Source organism: Salminus brasiliensis, chromosome 10 (genome assembly GCF_030463535.1).
Source record: "Salminus brasiliensis chromosome 10, fSalBra1.hap2, whole genome shotgun sequence".
NCBI classification, from domain to species: Eukaryota; Metazoa; Chordata; class Actinopteri; order Characiformes; family Bryconidae; genus Salminus; species Salminus brasiliensis.
Genome location: NC_132887.1, coordinates 17,860,112 through 17,879,357, shown reverse-complemented (window position 1 = coordinate 17,879,357; position 19,246 = coordinate 17,860,112). Strand labels below are relative to the sequence as shown.

The 19,246-nt window shown below is 41.4% G+C and overlaps 1 protein-coding gene across 2 annotated transcripts in view; it reads left to right on the top strand.

Annotated features, from left to right (window-relative positions):
- jmjd1ca (jumonji domain containing 1Ca) overlaps positions 1-19,246 on the top strand; it is a 64,479-nt gene that overhangs the window by 23,745 nt on the left and 21,488 nt on the right. For both annotated transcript variants that reach the window (XM_072689563.1, XM_072689564.1), the window contains exon 3: positions 4,768-4,881. In XM_072689563.1, coding sequence (XP_072545664.1) covers positions 4,768-4,881 — 114 coding nt within the window. The remainder of the gene's footprint in view (positions 1-4,767; positions 4,882-19,246) is intronic.

The window sequence follows — 19,246 nt, the reverse complement described above, 5'->3', positions numbered from 1 at the left end:
TGTGAGTGTGAGAGAGAGTGAGTGAGTGAGTGAGTGAAAGAGAGAGTAAGCTAGAGAGAGGAGAGAGAGGGGAGAGAGAAAGCAAGACAGCAAGTAAAGGAAAGTAAGGGAGATGCAGTTTGCTCACATCTGCTTATATGATCCTGTATGAGTTTGGCTCGCATACAGTTCCTCCTCCTACTGAAAATGTATTTGAGTGACAAGATTAATTTGTGTGTGTGTGTGCATGCGGATATGTGTGTGTGTGTGTGTGTGTGTGTGAGTGTGTGTGTGTTGACTCAGGGTGGAGCAGTTCTCACTGGCTCAGAGCTGTCCCTTCATGAGGAATTTGAATGTCATTAGAATGAGATTGGGCTGCATTCTAAATATAGCTGCAGTGTCTCTCAGTTGTATGCAGGTATTCTGGTGTATCTCCAGCTCTCTCCGTGGCTTTTAAGGTCTTATTCCAGCAATAGAAGACAGGAATGAATGCTTCTTTTTTGTGTACTATATTCCATGCAATCTCACACTGATTATTTTGTTATGTGTATATAAATTGTATTATATCACACATTTGAGGTTGTGTGCAGAAAGATTAATGCACTGTTTCCACTATGCTGTCATGTTTATGGTTTTTTTATGGTATTTTTCTTTACAGTTGAGTTCCTAATCTGTTGTAGATTTCTAAAGTCCAGACTGCTCATTAGCTTCAGTTGTGTTCTGTATTAATTTATTTCCTAGAATAAATTAGCAGTGGGACAAACAAGTATGAAAAATCATATATAGATGAAAATCATATTAATATGTGGGATTTGACATACAGTGGGGAGAACAAGTATTTGATACACTGCTGATTTTTCAGGTTTTCCCACTTGCAAAGCATGTAGAAGACTGTAATTTTTATCATAGGTACTCTTCAACTGTGAGTGATGGAATCTAAAACAAAAATCCAGAAAAATACATTGTATGATTTTTAAATAATTAATTTCCATTTTATTGTGGGAAATAAGTATTTGATCATCTATCAACCAGTAAGAATTTTGGCTCTCACAGACATGTTACTTCTTCTTTAAGAAGCCCTCCTGTTCTCCACTCATTACCTGTATTAACTGCACCTGTTTGAACTCGTTACCTGTATAAAAGACACCTGTCCACACACTCAATCAGTCAGACTCCAGCATCTCCACAATGCCCAAGACCAGAGAGCTTTGTAAGGACATTAGGGATAAAATTGTAGACCTGCACAAGGCTGGGATGGGCTACAGGACAATAGGCAAGCAGCTTGGTGAGAAGGCAACAACTGTTGGTGCAATTATTAGAAAATGGAAGAAATGCAAAATAACGGATAATCTCCCTCGGTCTGGGGCGCCATGCAAGATCTCACCTCGTGGAGCATCAATGATCTTGAGGAAGGTGAGGAATGAGCCCAGAATTACACGGCAGGACCTGGTCAATGACCTGAATAGAGCTGGGACCACAGTCTCAAAGAAAACAATCAGTAACACTCTACGCCATCAAGGATTAAAATCCTGCAGTGCACGCAAGGTGCCCTTCCTCAAGCCAACGCATGTCAAAGCCCGTCTGAAGTTTGCAAATGACCATCTGAATGATCCAGAGGAGGAATGGGAGAAGGTCATGTGGTCTGATGAGACAAAAATAGAACTTTTTGGTTTAAACTCCACTCGTCATGTTTGGAGGAAGAAGAATGATGAGTACAACCCCAAGAACACCATCCCAACAGTGAAGCATGGCGGTGGAAACATCATTCTTTGGGGATGCTTTTCTGCAAAGGGGACAGGACGACTGCACCGTATTGTGGGAAGGATGGATGGGGCCATGTATCGTGAGATTTTGGCCAACAACCTCCTTCCCTCAGTAAGAGCACTGAAGATGGGTCGTGGCTGGGTCTTCCAACTAAAGAGTGGCTCTGTAGGAAACATCTTAAGGTCCTGGAGTGGCCTAGCCAGTCTCCAGACCTGAATCCAATAGAAAATCTTTGGAGGGAGCTTAAAGTCCGTGTGGCCCAGCGACAGCCACGAAACCTGAAGGCTCTGGAGGAGATCTGTATGGAGGAGTGGGCCAAAATCCCTGCTGCAGTGTGTGCAAACCTTGTCAAGAACTACAGGAAACGTCTCATCTCTGTAATTGCAAACAAAGGTTTCTGTACCAAATATTAAGTTTCTTTTTCTGGTGTATCAAATACTTATTTCCCACAATAAAATGGAAATTAATTATTTAAAAATCATACAATGTATTTTTCTGGATTTTTGTTTTAGATTCCATCACTCACAGTTGAAGAGTACCTATGATAAAAATTACAGTCTTCTACATGCTTTGCAAGTGGGAAAACCTGAAAAATCAGCAGTGTATCAAATACTTGTTCTCCCCACTGTAATACAGATCTGTATTAAGTCCTCAACTTGAAAGTTATATGAGTAGATATGCAGGAAAAGTGGCCCTTGTGCTAAGAGGGTGCTTCATTTTCTAGGTGCCACATTCTTTGGATTGTTGAAATTAACTGCATGGATGCTTTCCAGTTCCGTATTAGGCCACGTCCCTTTAATTAAGCACAATACAGGGAACATCTGATTCCTTTTTTGGTTGATCAGAGCAAAAAAAAAAAAAGTAGTGTAAAGGTTAAGAAGCACCAGTGCTCCAAGGCAGAAAAACTTGCTGTAGAACCTATGACCTATGATGTTTGAACTGGGAGGGGTTTTGTTTGTCGACTGATGCATTTACACTTCTATATCCAGTGCGTCTCAGACCTCCTCTGGTTTGAGTGATCGGATTTGTATCTGGTTTAAATGAGTCTTATGTGTGTTTACACATGCATTTTTATGTGGTTTGGCCACATAATCCTGATACTCAAGATGCATGAAGTGGCCTGATGTAAACGGTCTTAGTGTTTTTTTTGCAAATAAAAAGATATAATTTAACTTCTTTAACAAGCATGTTTGCTTGTAATGTTGTCACACAGGAGCATTCAGAGCATGTGGTGAAAATAGGTGGGCAAGTTGTGGGCTCTTTGGTGGGTTCCAGTTTCATATTGGCAATACTGCTCAGATCTTACAAATGTAGGCCATGTCAGGTCCTGCATCAGCAGTGGTTAGGTACTATGGAGTCTGTAGGCTGCTGTTAGCATTTATTTTGATATATATATATATATATATATATATATATATATATATATATATATATAGTATTATTTTAGTGTGTTTCATTTGATGTAATATATTTGTTCATGAGGAAACTCACCGAAAGAGAATAGCAGAAAAGGTGAAATGAGCTCACTGAGACTCTTCATTTCTGTTTTGGACTAACTCCAAGTCTGTGGTCTTAATACCAGTGATTGATGCATGCTGAACTCAACCCGCGAATACTGCCTACACCTGTTATTTATCTGTTAGCTTGATAGCTAGTATTCTGATTACACTAGTTCCAGTTACTTGATTCGCTGTCCCTGAGAAAGAGGAATGTGGAAAGTGATAATGTGTAGAATTACATCACTTTTTAAAACTTGGCACTGTAAAGTAGTGTACATTTAATGTTGGATCATTTATCACAATTTACTTCATTAAATATTAAATTAAATAAAGATTAAATGTAGTAAATCTGACTTTCCTGCACTAGAGTAGCTGACTAGAGTTCCTAATTTAGGCTGTGTGGCTCTGTATCCAAACACACACACACACACACACACACATATATATAAGCGTTAGAAATGCATTTTTGTACATGAGTGAAGAATATTCCAATAAGGATGTGTTGAGTTTTAGCTTTGCTGGAGCTGTGTGTCCTTTCTTTCTGTCTACATCTGTCTGGCTCACCGACAGAACTGAGTCTCTGAACCGCAGTGTGTGTGTGTATGCAGGGAAGGGTCTAAAAATAGCTCACACACTGTTTGTCCCCTTACCCTCCAGCTCATGGTTTATGAACTCACACCCATGAACACAGTAACACACATACACACACACACGTCCCACACCACTGTGCCCTCATTTAGATTGAGTTTCACTTCTGAGTACCTCAGAGAGATGAAAACTCTTATGTTGCATAACACACACACTGTCCGAGCTATCAGACATGGAAAGTTTGACTGCACTGTCCTAGTAGAGCTATAAATAGAAGCTGTGCATACAGAAAGGGATTAAATCAATGACAATCTGACTGTGATCTCTCACGAGACAGCCGCTCTACACCAGTACTATCCCACGTTACACACACACACTGCTTAACACAGCCAAGACCCTATCATGCCTCATCACACACACACACACATTAGCATTGCACCAGCTGGTACATGCTGTATTATACAGCTCAGCAAAATGTCAGGTTTATAGAGGAAAGTGTGTGTGTTTGTGTACTCCTGTGTGGGGGCGCATGTGTTTGTCTGTTTATTGAACGCCTTTCCGTCTGTCTCCCGCTCTGTGTTTCGTATGTACCAGTGTGTGTTGTGGGAATGTAAGAACACAAGGGAAATCAGAAAGAGGAAGAAAGGAGAGAACAGAGGCGCGTAGATGGATGATCAAAGTGCTACTGTGCTCCGCTTTGCTCTGTCACTGTAGTCACTGCAAGGAGGTCTACCCACTTACTGCAGCTGCGACTCCTAACTCCTAACCCAGGCTCTGTAGAGTCTTTATCCTTTGTATGTTTAGCTACTGTAGTAAAGATGTTCTTCTGCTAAGCCTAGATCTGCTTCTCTTCTAATGTTGAGGTTGGTTGGAGGCTGCGTAAACAATCTAAACAGTTGGTAAACATGTGGACCAATTGGTTGTGTCTGTCTTTCAGGTTTTCCGGCCTTTGATTGGCCAGGACCGAGTGGGTGGGGCGTCGGTGGTGGAGTTTCTGTCTGATCGACAGCTGGAGTTCTACACAGAACAAGAAGAGCTTCGCCCATATGAGGTCTGTGTGCAAGGGTTTGTTACTCTAAATTGGGGTGATTTTGTCTGTCTGTCTGCCGGTGTGTGTGATCATGGGTGGTTATGAGCTATCTTGGTTTGTATTGAAGGAACAGTGTAAAGTACATAAACCTAAATAAATAGTAAGTTTACTTTGTGAAAACATGGTTTCTGTCTGGTGGACATTGACAATGCTGCATAAGGTTCTCTTTGTAGTTATTTTAAAACCATCCAATCAAAACAAGCCATGTCAGGTTTATGAGCTAGATTAATGTAGGGCAATTTTAGCTGACAGGATTTTCTAATGTGTCGATAGGACATTATACATGTTTAAGCACTGCTGAGAACAGTATAAGAACCAGTTGTGTCTCACTATGCATGTGAGTTCAGATCAGACAAGACTAGTCATTAGTATCACCTTTGCAGAGCTTATAAAACATGTTTGTGGTTGTGTGGTTGTGTGTATGTGTGTGGTTGTGTATATGTGTGTGTGTATGCCTATAAATATGTGCAAGATTGCTTGCTTTGATCTAAACAATATGTCACTGGCAGTTGTAATTCAGTTTTACATTTACATCATTTTATAACCTCTCATATATGCAAATGATCTCTTATCTGATTGGCTGTCCTGTAATGGGCCTCATTAAGAAAGTATTTCAGGCTGAAACCTCTTTATTCACCTTGTGCTATGCAATTGTGCCATGCACACTTTTAAGAGTTATTTTCTTCTGCTTTTGTGTTAGAAGTTCTGGGCATTTTGTATCAGTTGGTTTCTGATTAGCACTTAAAAGTGAATTAGGCTACCAGGCTATTTAACGTTATTTAGAGCTGCTTAGAGCAGAGCTAGAGCTAGATCTAGCTCTCCAACACAGCACAGAAAGATCAGAGTGTATATTGGGGCACCCTATATGCTATCCACTGCCTACCGAAGAAGAAGACCTGCCTCTACTTCCTTTACATCCTTTATGTTATGAAGCTCAGGTGAAGTTGAGACATTGGACGCTTGTGAGGCTGTCAGGTTAGTGACGTTAGTCAGGTGCCTCACTCACACCTGATGTGTCCTCTTCACCTGAGTTTCATAACAGAGTCATATCTCTGGGTAAGAGTGTTCTAGTGTTGGTTTCCCCTCCACAAAATTAACCATAGACACAGGACCTCTTCTTTTGAGGACGGTGGATAGAACACATCTAAGTATTAAGACACACTCTAACTGAGCATGTTATACTACTCATTGTTTATTATCGCTGTGGTTGTTAGCTATATCAGCGGATCCACTCTCGCACCAGAAAGTTCTAACACAAAGTAAACAAAGATACCCCACCAATCCCCACCGGCCCCTTGTTGGGATGGAAAATAAGGTGAAGCACTTCAGTATTCATACTGGGCTGTTTTTGCAGCTCTGTTGTGAACAATACGTTATGAAACATTAACAGAGTTTACATGCTATATCAGTATCTCTTATTTAAAAAAAGTGAGCAACATATGGACCCAATTATCTATGAAAGCTTACAAGCTTAATGTAGAAGACAAGCGTATGTGAAATGACATTGGTAGTAAGAAGTGAAGCACTTTTTAATTGGACCTCAGATATAGTTATTCTTGTGATCTATATACTTGTAAGCCATATATAGATCTATGTACTTGTAAGTTGTTAATATTGAATATCATCTAATGGGGGAATTCAGTCTTCATCATCTTACCGTTGAGCCACTGGTCCTGTTGTTTATTTTTCACAATGATAAGAAAAAACACTTCTTATGTGATGTGGGAAAAGACAGTCATGACTGCAGAGTAGTTTACATTCACTGTGTGCTGTGCAGAAATAGTGTTCTCACACACACATACATATACACAAACACACACACACACACACTGCTGCATCATTTCATCACTCCCAGTCTCTGATGCCTGTGGATGGATGATAAAAGGGAGAGTCCCGCTCTTTCATCTGTGTGTGTGTGTGTGTGTGTGTATGTGTGTATGTGTGTGAGTGTCTGTCTGTGTGTGTGTGTGTGTGTGTGTGTGTGTGTGTGTGTGTGTGTGTGTGTGTGTGTGAAAGCGAGAGAGGGGGAGATGTGGCGGGCAAGCAAGCTGTGAGTGAAAAAAGACAAGAGAGAAAAAAAGGCACAGTGAGAAAGAGAGGGAGGTTTGAGTGTGTGTGTCTGTGTGGATACAGCACTGGCACATGACACTGATGTGTTCTGAACACTGCAATTCTTTAGGCTCTGGAAAAGCACCTTGAAAAAACAACCATAACAATTTACCCTCTCCTTTCCTTCCCTCTCCTCTCGTATCCCTTATTCTCTTCTTCTCTTCTTCTCTTCGCTCTTCTCCCACTTCTTTCTTTTCTGCTGTACAGCGTTGTCAGAGCCACTGCACTTCACACTGCTTCTCTTTTAGGCTTCCTCTCCTACTTACTATTGCTGTTCTGAGCTCAAGGCGTGAGTGAATTACTGAACAGAGAGTAAAACGAGGACAGACAGGGAGCGGAGGAAGAGAGACACTGGGAGAGTAAAGGTGGAGCGCGAGAGAGAGAGAGAGAGACAGAGGGAGAGAGAGAGAGAGAGAGAGAGAGAGAGGGGGAACTGGCTGAGGACTGTGTGTATGTATTGCCGTTTCCTTGACAACTCAAAGCTGTGTTTTTACTTAGCACATGGTAAGAGGCCGGTGTAAAGGTGTGTGTGTGTGTGTGTATTTGTGGTATGCAGGCAGTGTACATTAGTGTGAGAAGTTAGGAAACTATGTGTGTGTGTGTGTGTGTGTGCATGTGTGCGTGAGCGTATGAAAGAAGGGTTAAGCACTGTTGACCTGTTAAGCCGAAACGGGAAGAGTGCAGCTGTTTTTAGGAAACCACAAGCTCTCTCTCTCTCACTCTGACTCTCTCTCTGTCTCTCTCTCTCTCTCTCTTTTCTCTCTCTGACTCTCTCTCTTTTCCTCAGCACATGTATGTGTTTCAGTGAGAACAACAGAGGGAGGATAAAAGAGAAAGATGTGTGTGGTTGTGTGGATGTGAGAGAAAGAGTGGAAATGGGAAAGTGTGTGTGTGTGTGTGTGTGTGTGTGTGTGTGTGTGTGTGTGTATGTGTAAGAGAGAAAGGGAGTGAGGGTTTAGGTTTAGTGTGGGGAAAAGCAGGCAGAGTGGTTTCCATTAGCCAGTGTGGAACACTTTCCCTTTTGAGGCTGTGGTGAGAAAGAGACTGCTGTGAGTCAGCCACCCTGGAGCTGGAGAGCAGCACACACATACTCACACAGCCTCCCTCAAATACACATAAACTCACACACTGCTGTACTTGGAGGACCTTCGCTGACTTGCGTATTACTATGGACAAGTAATATTAAACCTCCACCAGAACCTGACCCAAGCCTTACCTCAGAAACCAAAAACACCCTCTTTCTGCTCCTTTTTTGGTTCAGTTTGTGTTTAAAACATCTGATTTTCTAGACCAGCTAAAATGTACTCGGCTGTGCCACATGGGGTTGGGCAGTATCCACTTTTTTATACTATCTCTAAATATTAGCCTAGTAGCATTTGTTCATGGGGTCACAGACTAAGTGAACACAGTGCACACTTTTCAACCGATCATTCAATAAATGTTAAACGGTCAGTCTGACAGTTACAAATTTTTAACTGCTCTGAATCAGGGGAGAGAAGCTGGTTAGCATTAGAATAAGCTTGTTACCCTTAGCTCAGTTAGCAGGATAACAATCTGCCCACCACAGAACAAGTTCGGTCTGACTAAAAGCCCAGATCAGCTCGTCTGAATGGTGCCTACTTGTGCCTACTGGCCTCCTGGTGCTGAATTTAGGACGTTTTCAGCTAGCTACAGATTTACAGGACTAACTGCTGAGCGACTGGTGTCGGAGTGACAGAAAGGTGAAATGAGACCGGTTCTGCCGTGTTTGGACTCGTAGCCGGCTATCCAGGCTTAGATAAGTTATCTAGCCTGCAGGCTAAAGTTTCACAGACTGTGTTCAAGCTAGACTCAAATCATACACATATCTGAGAGAGCAGACGGCAGGTTGCCTCATCCAGGTTTGCTTGCTTTGCTTGCTTTTAAATAAACTCATTAGCATGTCGCTAAACTTGCAACTCTGGTGGGCTTGTTTTGTTTCCACACCTGTTTTCTAAGCGTGACCTCAGCAATCAGTGAGCTCCCACACTGATTACATGCACATGGGGGAATGAGCTTATTTGGCTGTGAACTAGACAGACAGAGAACAGAAATGAAAAGAATTGATCAACATTTTTATATATATATTGCAGTATATGGTATTATCGTTACACCACCCAAGCCTAGCGTCATGTTTTTCTGCCATTATAAGGACATCTGGCCCTTACAAAGTACACAAGCCTTCACACAAACATACGCGAAATGCTTGGACATGCACTGTGCACACAGAGAACCAGACACAGACTCTGAAACCTACACAAATGTCATTGTCAGTCCGTGTGCGTGTGTGTATGTGTGTGTGTGTGAGGACAAACAGTGTTCCTCTGTTTCCCAAACACAGAGGAGGTTCACACTGCTTTATTACACACAGACACCTACACCTTTAATCACCTTATTTCTCTCTCGCGCTTTCTCTCTCACACGCACGCTTTCTCTCTCACGCTCGCGCTCTCATTTTCCCCCCGCTGTCTGTATGTTGCTCTCTCGTTTCAAAGTCTGTCATTAAGAGCACTCTCTCTCTCTCTCTCTCTCTCTCTCGCTCTCTCCCCCTTCTCTATCTAATGTCATCTCTCTGTCTCTCTCTCGCTCTCACTGTTAGTGTCTTTGATGCTGTGTTCAGTCCTGTGTCAGGGGCAGGTTACTGAAGGACAGGCTTTTCTCTTCAGACACTTTCATTGATTTTTATGAGCACTCTCTCCATCTCTTCATCTCTCCCCCTCTCTCTCTCTCTCTCTCTCTCTCTCTCTCATTCTCTCTCACTTTTCTCCTCTGTTTGTCATTACCTCATCCACTTCATCACTCAGTCTCTCTCCCTTTTCCCCCATCTCTGTCTCTCTCTGTTTTTTGCTCTCTCTCTTTCCCTCATTTTTCCCTCTCCTACCTCCTTTCTCTCCCTTCTATCTCTCTCTCTCTCTCTCTCTCTCTCTCTCTCTCTCTCTCTCTATCTCTCTACTGCTCTATATATTGTCTGCCTTTCTTTCCTTCTGCCTGCTACTTTCTCTCTCTCTCTGTCTGTCTCTTTTAATCAGGCGCTCTGTCTCTCTTCTCGCCATCAACCTCTGTATGTGTGTGAGAGAGTCTGTCTCTCTGTCTGACTTACAAGTGCCCCCCCATACACTCTCTCTCTCTCTCTCTCTCTCTCTCTCTCTCTCTCTCTCTCACACACACTCTCTTTCATTTCCCCTCCCCCCTCCTATTCCTCTTTCTGATTTAAATTCGATGAAGCCTCATAGGCTTCATTTATTTCTATCTCTATCACTCCATACAGCTCTTCATCATCCCCCCCACTTCTATGCCTTTTTCAGTAATCACACCTGTGTGTTTGCAGATATGTGTGTGTGTTGTGGCTGTGCATGTGTGTATATGTGAGTGTGTGGAGTTTGTGTGCACAAGCTTGCTCTCTGTCCACTATAAAAGTGAATACAGACACAAACACACATACACACACACACACACATCCCTTGTCACTCAATCACTGACTAACTCCTTTTTTCTTACTCTATCTGTCTCTCTCTCGCTGTCTGTCTCTCTATCTCTCTCTGCTTCTCACTCTTCCTCTCTCCCAGACACTCTCCTCCTTTCTCTCTCTCTCTCTCTCTCTCTCTCTCTCTCTCTCTCTCTCTCTCTCTCTCTTTCCTGATGCAATAGTTGGATCAGCGCTCTGTCTCTCTTGGCTGTGTTGCCGTGGTGATGGTTTGGCAGAGTGGTAGAGTGAGGTCATCTCATTCTCATTCTTTGATATTACTTTATCATCTCTCTCTCTCTCTCTCTCTCTCTCTCTCTCTCTCTCTCTCTGTCTGGCAGCAGTTTCTCTTGCTCCAGGCTGATGTGTCTGTGTGTGTGTTTTCAGCTCAGTGCAGATAAATACAAACAGGGTTCATTTGGGAAAGGTTACTTATAGAGTCATGCTAATGAGATGTCAAAGCAATTTACTTATGAGATAACTGTGTCAGTCAGGCTGGTTTTGGAATATTGATCACGCTATATATCACTTTCATAGCCAGTTAATTGTGTTTGCTCAGGAAATGGAGGGTATTTAAAACACAACCTTCATTTTGTTCACTGCCAAGTCCAGTGTTCAGTGTTTATACTTTGACCTCTTCTGTGAAACCACATACTTCCGTGCACCAGCTTTTATCAGTTCAATGTGGAACAAACTTTTGTTCATCCAGCTAAATGCTAGCTAATGAAGTGCAGCAAGCAGTTCTCTACCCTGCACACAGAAACACAAACACAACTTTTTCTTATGAACCCATCTGTAAAAATAAACATTTCTTGGCCACATTGAGTGACCAATCCCACCAGAATCTCGGTAATAGTCAGAAGCAGGGCTCAATTTTAGCCTTAAGGGCATATACTATTCAAAAATTCAAAGATCCCTGGTGGAGTTGTAGTAGTCCTGTTCCAGATTGCTAGTTAACATGCTTCCTAATGCATTTGTTGCTAAGAATAAATGAGAGATCCTTAGCAGTTGGAAATGTATTCAGACTGCATCTGCAAACGACATCACTGATTTTAGTAGGAAGTACTTTTAAACAGCTTAAAAACCTTTATCATAGTCTCTGACGAGATCTGACCATATCTTGATAGCTTTATCCGTCGATTTTAATAGAAAATGTTAAAAGATGTTGTTACCATCTGCGTTTACGAACCACTAATCACTGACATGATCAACCAGCAATGGCAACCTCTTCAGTGTTGCCAGATGGGCCAGAATCCCCAGGATTAAGCACTTTCTGCCTCTTGATGTAAAATAATTGTCTATCATTCATATCAGTCTAATAATATCATTGATTTTTGCATTAGGTTTCAGCTAAAAAACTAATCAATAAAAAAGTTCAATAAATGATCAGAATCCTAATTGTAAAAAGTAACATTATAAAAGTATTCTGATAATTTGATTTTTGTGTCATGCAGTCAATAAAAAGAGAAGTGCATGTCAAGCTTTTCTTATCATGATATATTACTTGCCTATACATGCCTACTGTAAAGCCCACTATAAACAAAATATTTTCTGCTCTCTTTATCTATATACGTCAATAGTGGAGCTGTGGTATAATCACAATAATACACTCAAGTTAATGCTATGCTGTAAGATATGGGCATTGGTGTACTGCGCTTCGGTATGAGGCTGCAGGGCTAATGCTGAAGATCAGTACACCAATGCCAATATCTCACATTATAGCATGAACCTTGTGTGTTAATGAACTTATTATAACTGAAATTCATGTGTTTCATAGTTTGACAGCCCTACTATTTATTTAATTAAATGTCTTCTGTTATTTAAAGAGATATGTTTTTTTTCTGTTAATTCAATAAATTATCAGAAGAATGGAAAAAATAGATTAGAATAAAATCTGATTCCATTGTCATGCAGTCAGTGAAGAGAAGTGCATGTCGAGCTTTTCTTATCGTGACAGAGTATCACTCTTCCATGCCTACTGTAGGCTGCATTAAAAGCCCGCTGTAAACCTTCTGCAGAGTTGTTCCAGTGATTGAGCTGCAGCAGCGTGTGAAGCTCAGTGTAGCTCTACTGTTTTGGAATGTCTGCCACGCTTCACAGGCAGATAATCATTTTTAAAATGCGGAGAACCCCGTCTGAGGCCAGACGTGCCAGAAGGTATTTGCATCCTGTGAGAAACATTGATCTGCCTGGTTGCAGTGTGGATGTTTTTAGGCAGAAGTAGTGCTGCACATCATGTAACATGGAAGAAACTTGAGTTCGGTGATCAAGAATTGATTGGAAAAGACCTGCACGGATCTTCACAGAGCTGCAAATTAGTGATTGACTTTAGTTGAGAACATTTTAATATTTTAAATGCACTACATAATGCAGGAGCCTGGAGGGGCAATGTATTGGCAAAGAGAACATTGTAGGATGGTCAAACTAGTAAACTGATACTACGTTTTTAGTCTAAACTCGTTCAATGTTCTTTCTGCTTTAGAAATGAAGCAACAACGTGATGAAACGATCATTATTAGCCCTAGATTTGCTTAAGGGGTGTACAGTGTATGGGTTTTGTAGATTGTATTTGAATTATTGTTGTATTGGAAAACTGAATTAAAATTATTTCTTTAAATTATTAACACTAATAACTGATAAGTTGGTGCTATAGTTTTCCTCAGGCTTGTGCGTATGTAAATATTGATGCATTGAATGCATTGGTTCACCTACCACTGCTTATTGTTGTTTACTGGACGTTCAGGTCTTTCTATGTCATGGATACATAGCTGTAATCTTTGGTGCAGCTTTAGAGTTTTTAATAGCAAAACTGTCAGCAGTTGGTGTTGATATCAGTCACAGCCAAATATCAAAACAGATATTTAACAACATTGCTTTAACATCCAACTTGGATTCCATAATTAATTAAAATAACTATAACTATATAATCCACATCAGTATCCACCTTTTTTTCATTAAACAATGGGGCTTGGCCATCTTTGTTTATTTTGATTAGAACATGGTGGGTGTTTTAAATTTAGTGCCTTCAACCATTGACGCATTTCCTCTTCTTTGAATATGGTACCCCACAAAATGTTTTTTGGTCTTTTTTGTTTTTTGTAGCCTACTTCAGATTGCATTCAATGCTTTGAATATGATACCACCATAAACCATTTGATGCAAAATGACTGGCACTTCTACACACAAGCGGAAGTCTCTCTTTAAAGTGGGCGTGGCAAAACAAGGTGGAAAACAAGGACTGCCAGAGTCATCACATTAATAAAGTATTATTCCGATACATTATTATTATCATCATCAAAACATTTTCATTCTTTTCTAACCATCCATAGTAGTGCAGGCAGAAGTCCCTGTGCTCACACACTTCATGTTGGCATGATAGCACAGCAACATTTGCCAACTTTTAATCGACTTTTAATTGACGATACCTCTGACATACTTCCCTGTACAGTGTTTGAGGGAGACCAGTGTTTTACATTGAAAATGTTTAAGCAACTAAGACAAATGCGATTAATCATGATTACACCACAGTTATTTCTGACCCCGCAATGTGATTGGATTAGAGACGTTCTAGGAGTGCCAATATTGCATGACACTGGCACTCTGACTGAAGCTCTTCAAGTATTACTCCACCACATACACACGTAACCTAGCAACAACGGTATCGTTTATAAGATCAAAACTGCCATAAAAAGGCAGCATCGTTATAATTACACAATTAAAAGACTGCCTAAGTGAATTTTAGATAATGAGTTCATAAAATCTTATGGCTTTGAAAACATTTGTTTTGATTTGATTTCGGAAGATGAAGCTATTAATGACCAGCCACTGTAACGAAACGAAAGCTAAATGCGGAAGATTTCATGCTGTTATTCGCACGGCGTCCCAAACTGCACATACGTACACTAAACTCAGACCCTGTGGGTTTCAAACACAGAAATACTAATTTCCACTATCTCACGTTATAGCACAGTCCTTATTCTTACTTCCAATTTATGACACATAATTCTGTGTTTAACTGAAACTCATGGGATTCATTTTTATTGAACGAAGAGATCTATTTTATTATTATGTTCATCAGCACAGGGCATGATGGTTCTATAGGCTGATTAGTCAAATAACACATAACTTAAGTATAGATACTGAAAGTTTCATATTTCGTAATCGTGACAGAATCTCTCCGCTTTTTCTTCAATGAGTTTTAAACACAAAGTAGTAATACAATCAGAACATGCTTTTATCTCCGGTGGAAACTGCGACATTGTAACAGGATCAGTCGGGTTCCTTTATTGATACTGACTACCATTGAAGAATTTTGCTGGAAGTCTTAAATAGCAGTTTGACTCTGTTCGTAGCTTTCTAAATGCAGGTGTAGTTACTCTACTTCATATATCACGTTTTGCTAATTTGAGTTCAATTATGATGCCAGTAATGAGTAGGAGCACTTCAGTGCTGTGTGAGTCCAGAGCTGATGCCAAGTATCAGTGCACTGCTGCATGCTGTAAATTGTATTAGCTCAGGCGTACTGTATGTGTGGGCAGGGCTCTTTTTTTTCCACAGCTCTGCTAGTTTGATTAATTCCAGGCCAAAATGGTGGAGTATTTGTAGCTTGCTGAAGTCAGGTGGGGGGGTTGGGGGGTGGCAAAGTCAGGTTGTCAACAGCTGCATGTTTATCTTAGTAGAGTGTGTGTGTGTGTGTGTGTGTGTGTGTGTGTGTGTGTGTGTGTGTGTTCGTGCGCACCTAAGTGTTGAGTGAGATAATGAGAGTGTGTTAGACTGGGTCATTAGGGGGAAAAAGAGGCTGTTAATGTGAGTGTGTGCATGTAGGTGTATTTGTGTATGAGTGTGCACCGATGGGTACATAAATGGGTTTCAGTGCACACTGCAAATGTGTGTGTGTGTGTATGTGTGTTTGCCCTGCTTGTGTGCATGTGTATTTATGTATATGTGTGTGTATGAATGACCATTTATTCCCCTGCATGTGTGAGCAGACGTGTGTGTAATGCTGGATGTAGTTTTCTGCTCTGCCTTAAAAGAAAATCAGAGATTTTGGCGTCTGCGTTTCCCACCAATCAAATGAAGCAGCAGTGTAACGCACTAATTAACACTAATTAACCTTACTGTCATCGTTAGCTCCATTCGCCCTTCACCCTGCCCACATAGTGCTGCCTCCAGTCACACACACACACCTCCCCTCACTCACATTTATACACACACACACACACACACACACACACACACACACACACACACACACACACCATTATCTCTCCTCTCATTTCTCCTCTGTCCTCCTCCCCTCCCCCTTCTCCTAAAAGCCACTGAAGCAGTGCTGGAGATGTGTGTGTGTGTGTGTGTGTGTGTGTGTGTGTGTGTGTGTGTGTGTGCATGTGCATGTTTTTGTCAGAGAGAGAAATAGAGTGAGAGGTGAGAGAGGCACAGAGAGAGAGAGAGAGAGAGAGAGAGAGACAGGGGAAGAGGGAGGGAGAGCATGTGTGTGTTTGTGTATGTCTGTCTGTGTGTGTGTGTGTGTGTGTGTGTGTGTGTGTGTGTGTGTGTGTGTGTGTGTGAGAGAGAGAGAGAGAGAGAGAGAGAGAGAGAGAGAGACGGAGAGAGAGAGATCAAAACCTGCCTGCGGGTAAATGAATAAATCATGTCTTCCCTTCGTCCTGAGAACTGAGGCACAGATGAGTAATACACACACACTCACACTTACACACACAGACACACTCACACATACATACACCCTCTCCTCCTCCCTCTCTTTCTCCTCTCTCTGTCTGTCTCTCTCCCTCTCTTTCTCTCTTTCTCTGTCTGTACTCTCTCCACTCCCTGTTTCTCTCTCTCTCTCTCTCTCTCTCTCTCTTTCTTTACTCTCTCACTATATCTCTCTCCACTCTGCTTCAGTCTCTCACATAACTGTGTGTCTTATATGCAAGGTCAGATAGGAATCAGAGATGCCTGGTCTGTCTCGCACACACATGCACTGAGATTATTAGAGCCATAGACACACACACACTCCCTCACACTTTTACCTAGCCACAATTTTCTCAGTTGTTCTGCGTTTTTTTTTGTTTGTTTGTTTTATAAGCCTGTCATCACTGGTCACTGAATTTCTAACAGTGTCCATAAAACAGATGTAATGATATTTCATGCAGCTGATTATGGTGTTCAGAATGTGTGCCACACTTCAGCCTTAACCCAAACGAGCTTCATTACAAATGAAAGGTAAAATCTTTAATTGGGTCTTAATTTTGGGTGAATTTTCTCCAAGGACCTCTTAGTGAGCAACTTATTAATCGACTTTGCAGTCCTGGCCTCCGCAGACACTTAATCACAACAGGGCCGCGTTTAATGTGTTTCATTTAGCGCCATACTCGCTGCATCCCATTCAAGCCCTTCTGTTCTCAGCCACTGCTGCTCATCACAGAGCGCTCTAATGAAGCAGAGGAATTTACCCAGTGCGAGCATGTGTATGTGTGTGTGTGTTTGTGTGCTGCACACACAGCGGCCAGTCTCAGCTACTCTAAAATGCGGCTGAATGTTAAGCTTTCTGTCATGTCTCAGGGGTATGCTCGGCCTGGCAAATCAATCATCTCCATGTAGCGTCTAGTTTAACTAAAGAAGTCTGACAAAAATGCTCCACTGGTTTGCAGTGGATATTTCCTGTCATTTTAGAATACAGGACAATATTACATGGTCTTAGCTGGTATCAGTTATTTACACAATCCTAATGTAACACACCTGCTTCAGTTAGTTAAGCCTTCAGCATCTAAATGTGACAATCAGGTGGAGATGATTAGAGTTGCAAAAAAAAACAAAAAACAAACTGCAGGATAATCATCAGGAGCAAAGCAAATTAAGAATCAATTACACTATTGCTGCAGGCGTTTAGTCAGTCGCTTTTTTGTTTTGTGTTCTATTACTGTCCATTTCTCTGAAAACTTCTTTTCTTTACAATGTTTTCTTTACAAAATGTACATCACGTTTCACCAGTATAACAGTGTGCTTTAAATACAGTGAGCACTTAATGCAGAGAGGTTTTTTTTTTTTTTTGGGTCGTGGGTCTTAAGTCCACACATGGTTATACATACAGGGTAGAAAATATACAAATATTTGGTTCAGTGTTGACCAGATGTGTTTGGTAGCCATTAGCCAAGTAGCCAAGTCCACATATTTCCAAAAGGGTTAAAGATCAGGGAAGGTAGTTCCAACGAGCCATTCCACATCCATTGATGTGTTTGTGGTCTTTGTCCTGTTGGAACGCAACCCAATTGTGTCAAAAGTTTCAACCGTCTAGTTGATGGTTTGAGGTTATGCTGAGAAATTCTAAAGTAGTTCTCCTTCCTCATTATTCCACCCACTTTGTGCAATATAACTGTTCCACTGGCAGCAGACCTGTCCCAGAGCACACAGTTGGTGCAGTGTTTCTGAGATAGAGCGCCTCACCTTGGCTCTTCTAAACACACCTCTAACCAAACACCTGAATCTTGGTCCACAAAATGTTTCACCAGAAGGCTTTTTCATGGTCTATGATGTCAGCTGCATACTTTAGTTGAGCTTGAAGGTGTCAGAAGTCCATAGCAGTCTAAAACTTGCTTGACTGTTAATGGTGACACTGGTGACTGGTGTTCCATTAGATTCCAGTTAATAGCAGGCCTGTGCCTTGATGATTCTTGCGTTGTTTTCTTGGATGGCCGTTTGTGTCTTCTTCCAGACCGTGGCAAAATGGCTCCACATCTCAGTAATTTGTCTGTATAGTAACTTCTGGCACCATCTATTTGGTTACTGGGCGTATTCTCATTCATCTGTTGTAATAATGCTCACTAACCAGTTGTTGTAGTAGTAGTAGTAGTAGTAGTAACAGTAGTAGGGGTAGTTATGCTTTGTCCAAAATCCTGCTTGTCTTTTGTTCAGTTTGGATTAGAAACACTGTTGTGAATCTGACCGCTAGAAGAAACGCTGTGAGTTAAGCAGTGTTAGTTTGTGCTCTGTGGCACTGTGGTTCCACAGTGGAAAGCTGTTTTTACATCTATCTGACACTCTTAATAAATACATACACCCATGCCTATGTATAGATGCTTACCCACAGACACAGAGAAGGCGCGCAAGAGAGAGAATCTGTGTGTTGTGCTAGGAGAGGTAAAAGTGCAGGTTGAAGCAGAGGGTAGCTTTATGTGCCAGTGAACTTGGACTGAGGTTTCAAGGGAGAGGAATGGACACTGAGGGAAAGAAGAGAGAGAGAAAGAGGGAGAGAGAGAGAGAGAGAGAGGAAAGGGATGCTGACAGGACGCTTACTCTCTGTAGATGCACACACACGTTTTAACCCTCGGAGCAGCTAATAGTGTTAAGACCTGACTTAAGCTTGACCTTTTGGAGCAGGAGGGATCAACCTTAATCCTGAGGGAAAGCATTTGAAAATATGTGTGTGTGTTTGGTGTGTAAGTGAAAAGCGAGAGAGCGAGAGAAACAGAGTGTGTGGGTGTTTGTTTATGGTTTCATTGAAAGTGGAAGTAGTTTGATAGGTCTTTAGTGAAAGGAATAATGCTGTCCTGGTTTAGTGAATGTCAAAACATTGTGTGTGTGTGTGTGTGTGTGTGTGTGTTAAGCAGCTATTTGTGGTTGATTTTGTGTGAGGGTTGTTTGTATATTTTCTCAATGTGTATACTGTGTATACTGTATCAAGCAACACAGGCCACAGGAGTTCAGCAAGAGTTCGGCTGAATATCCGTCTACACG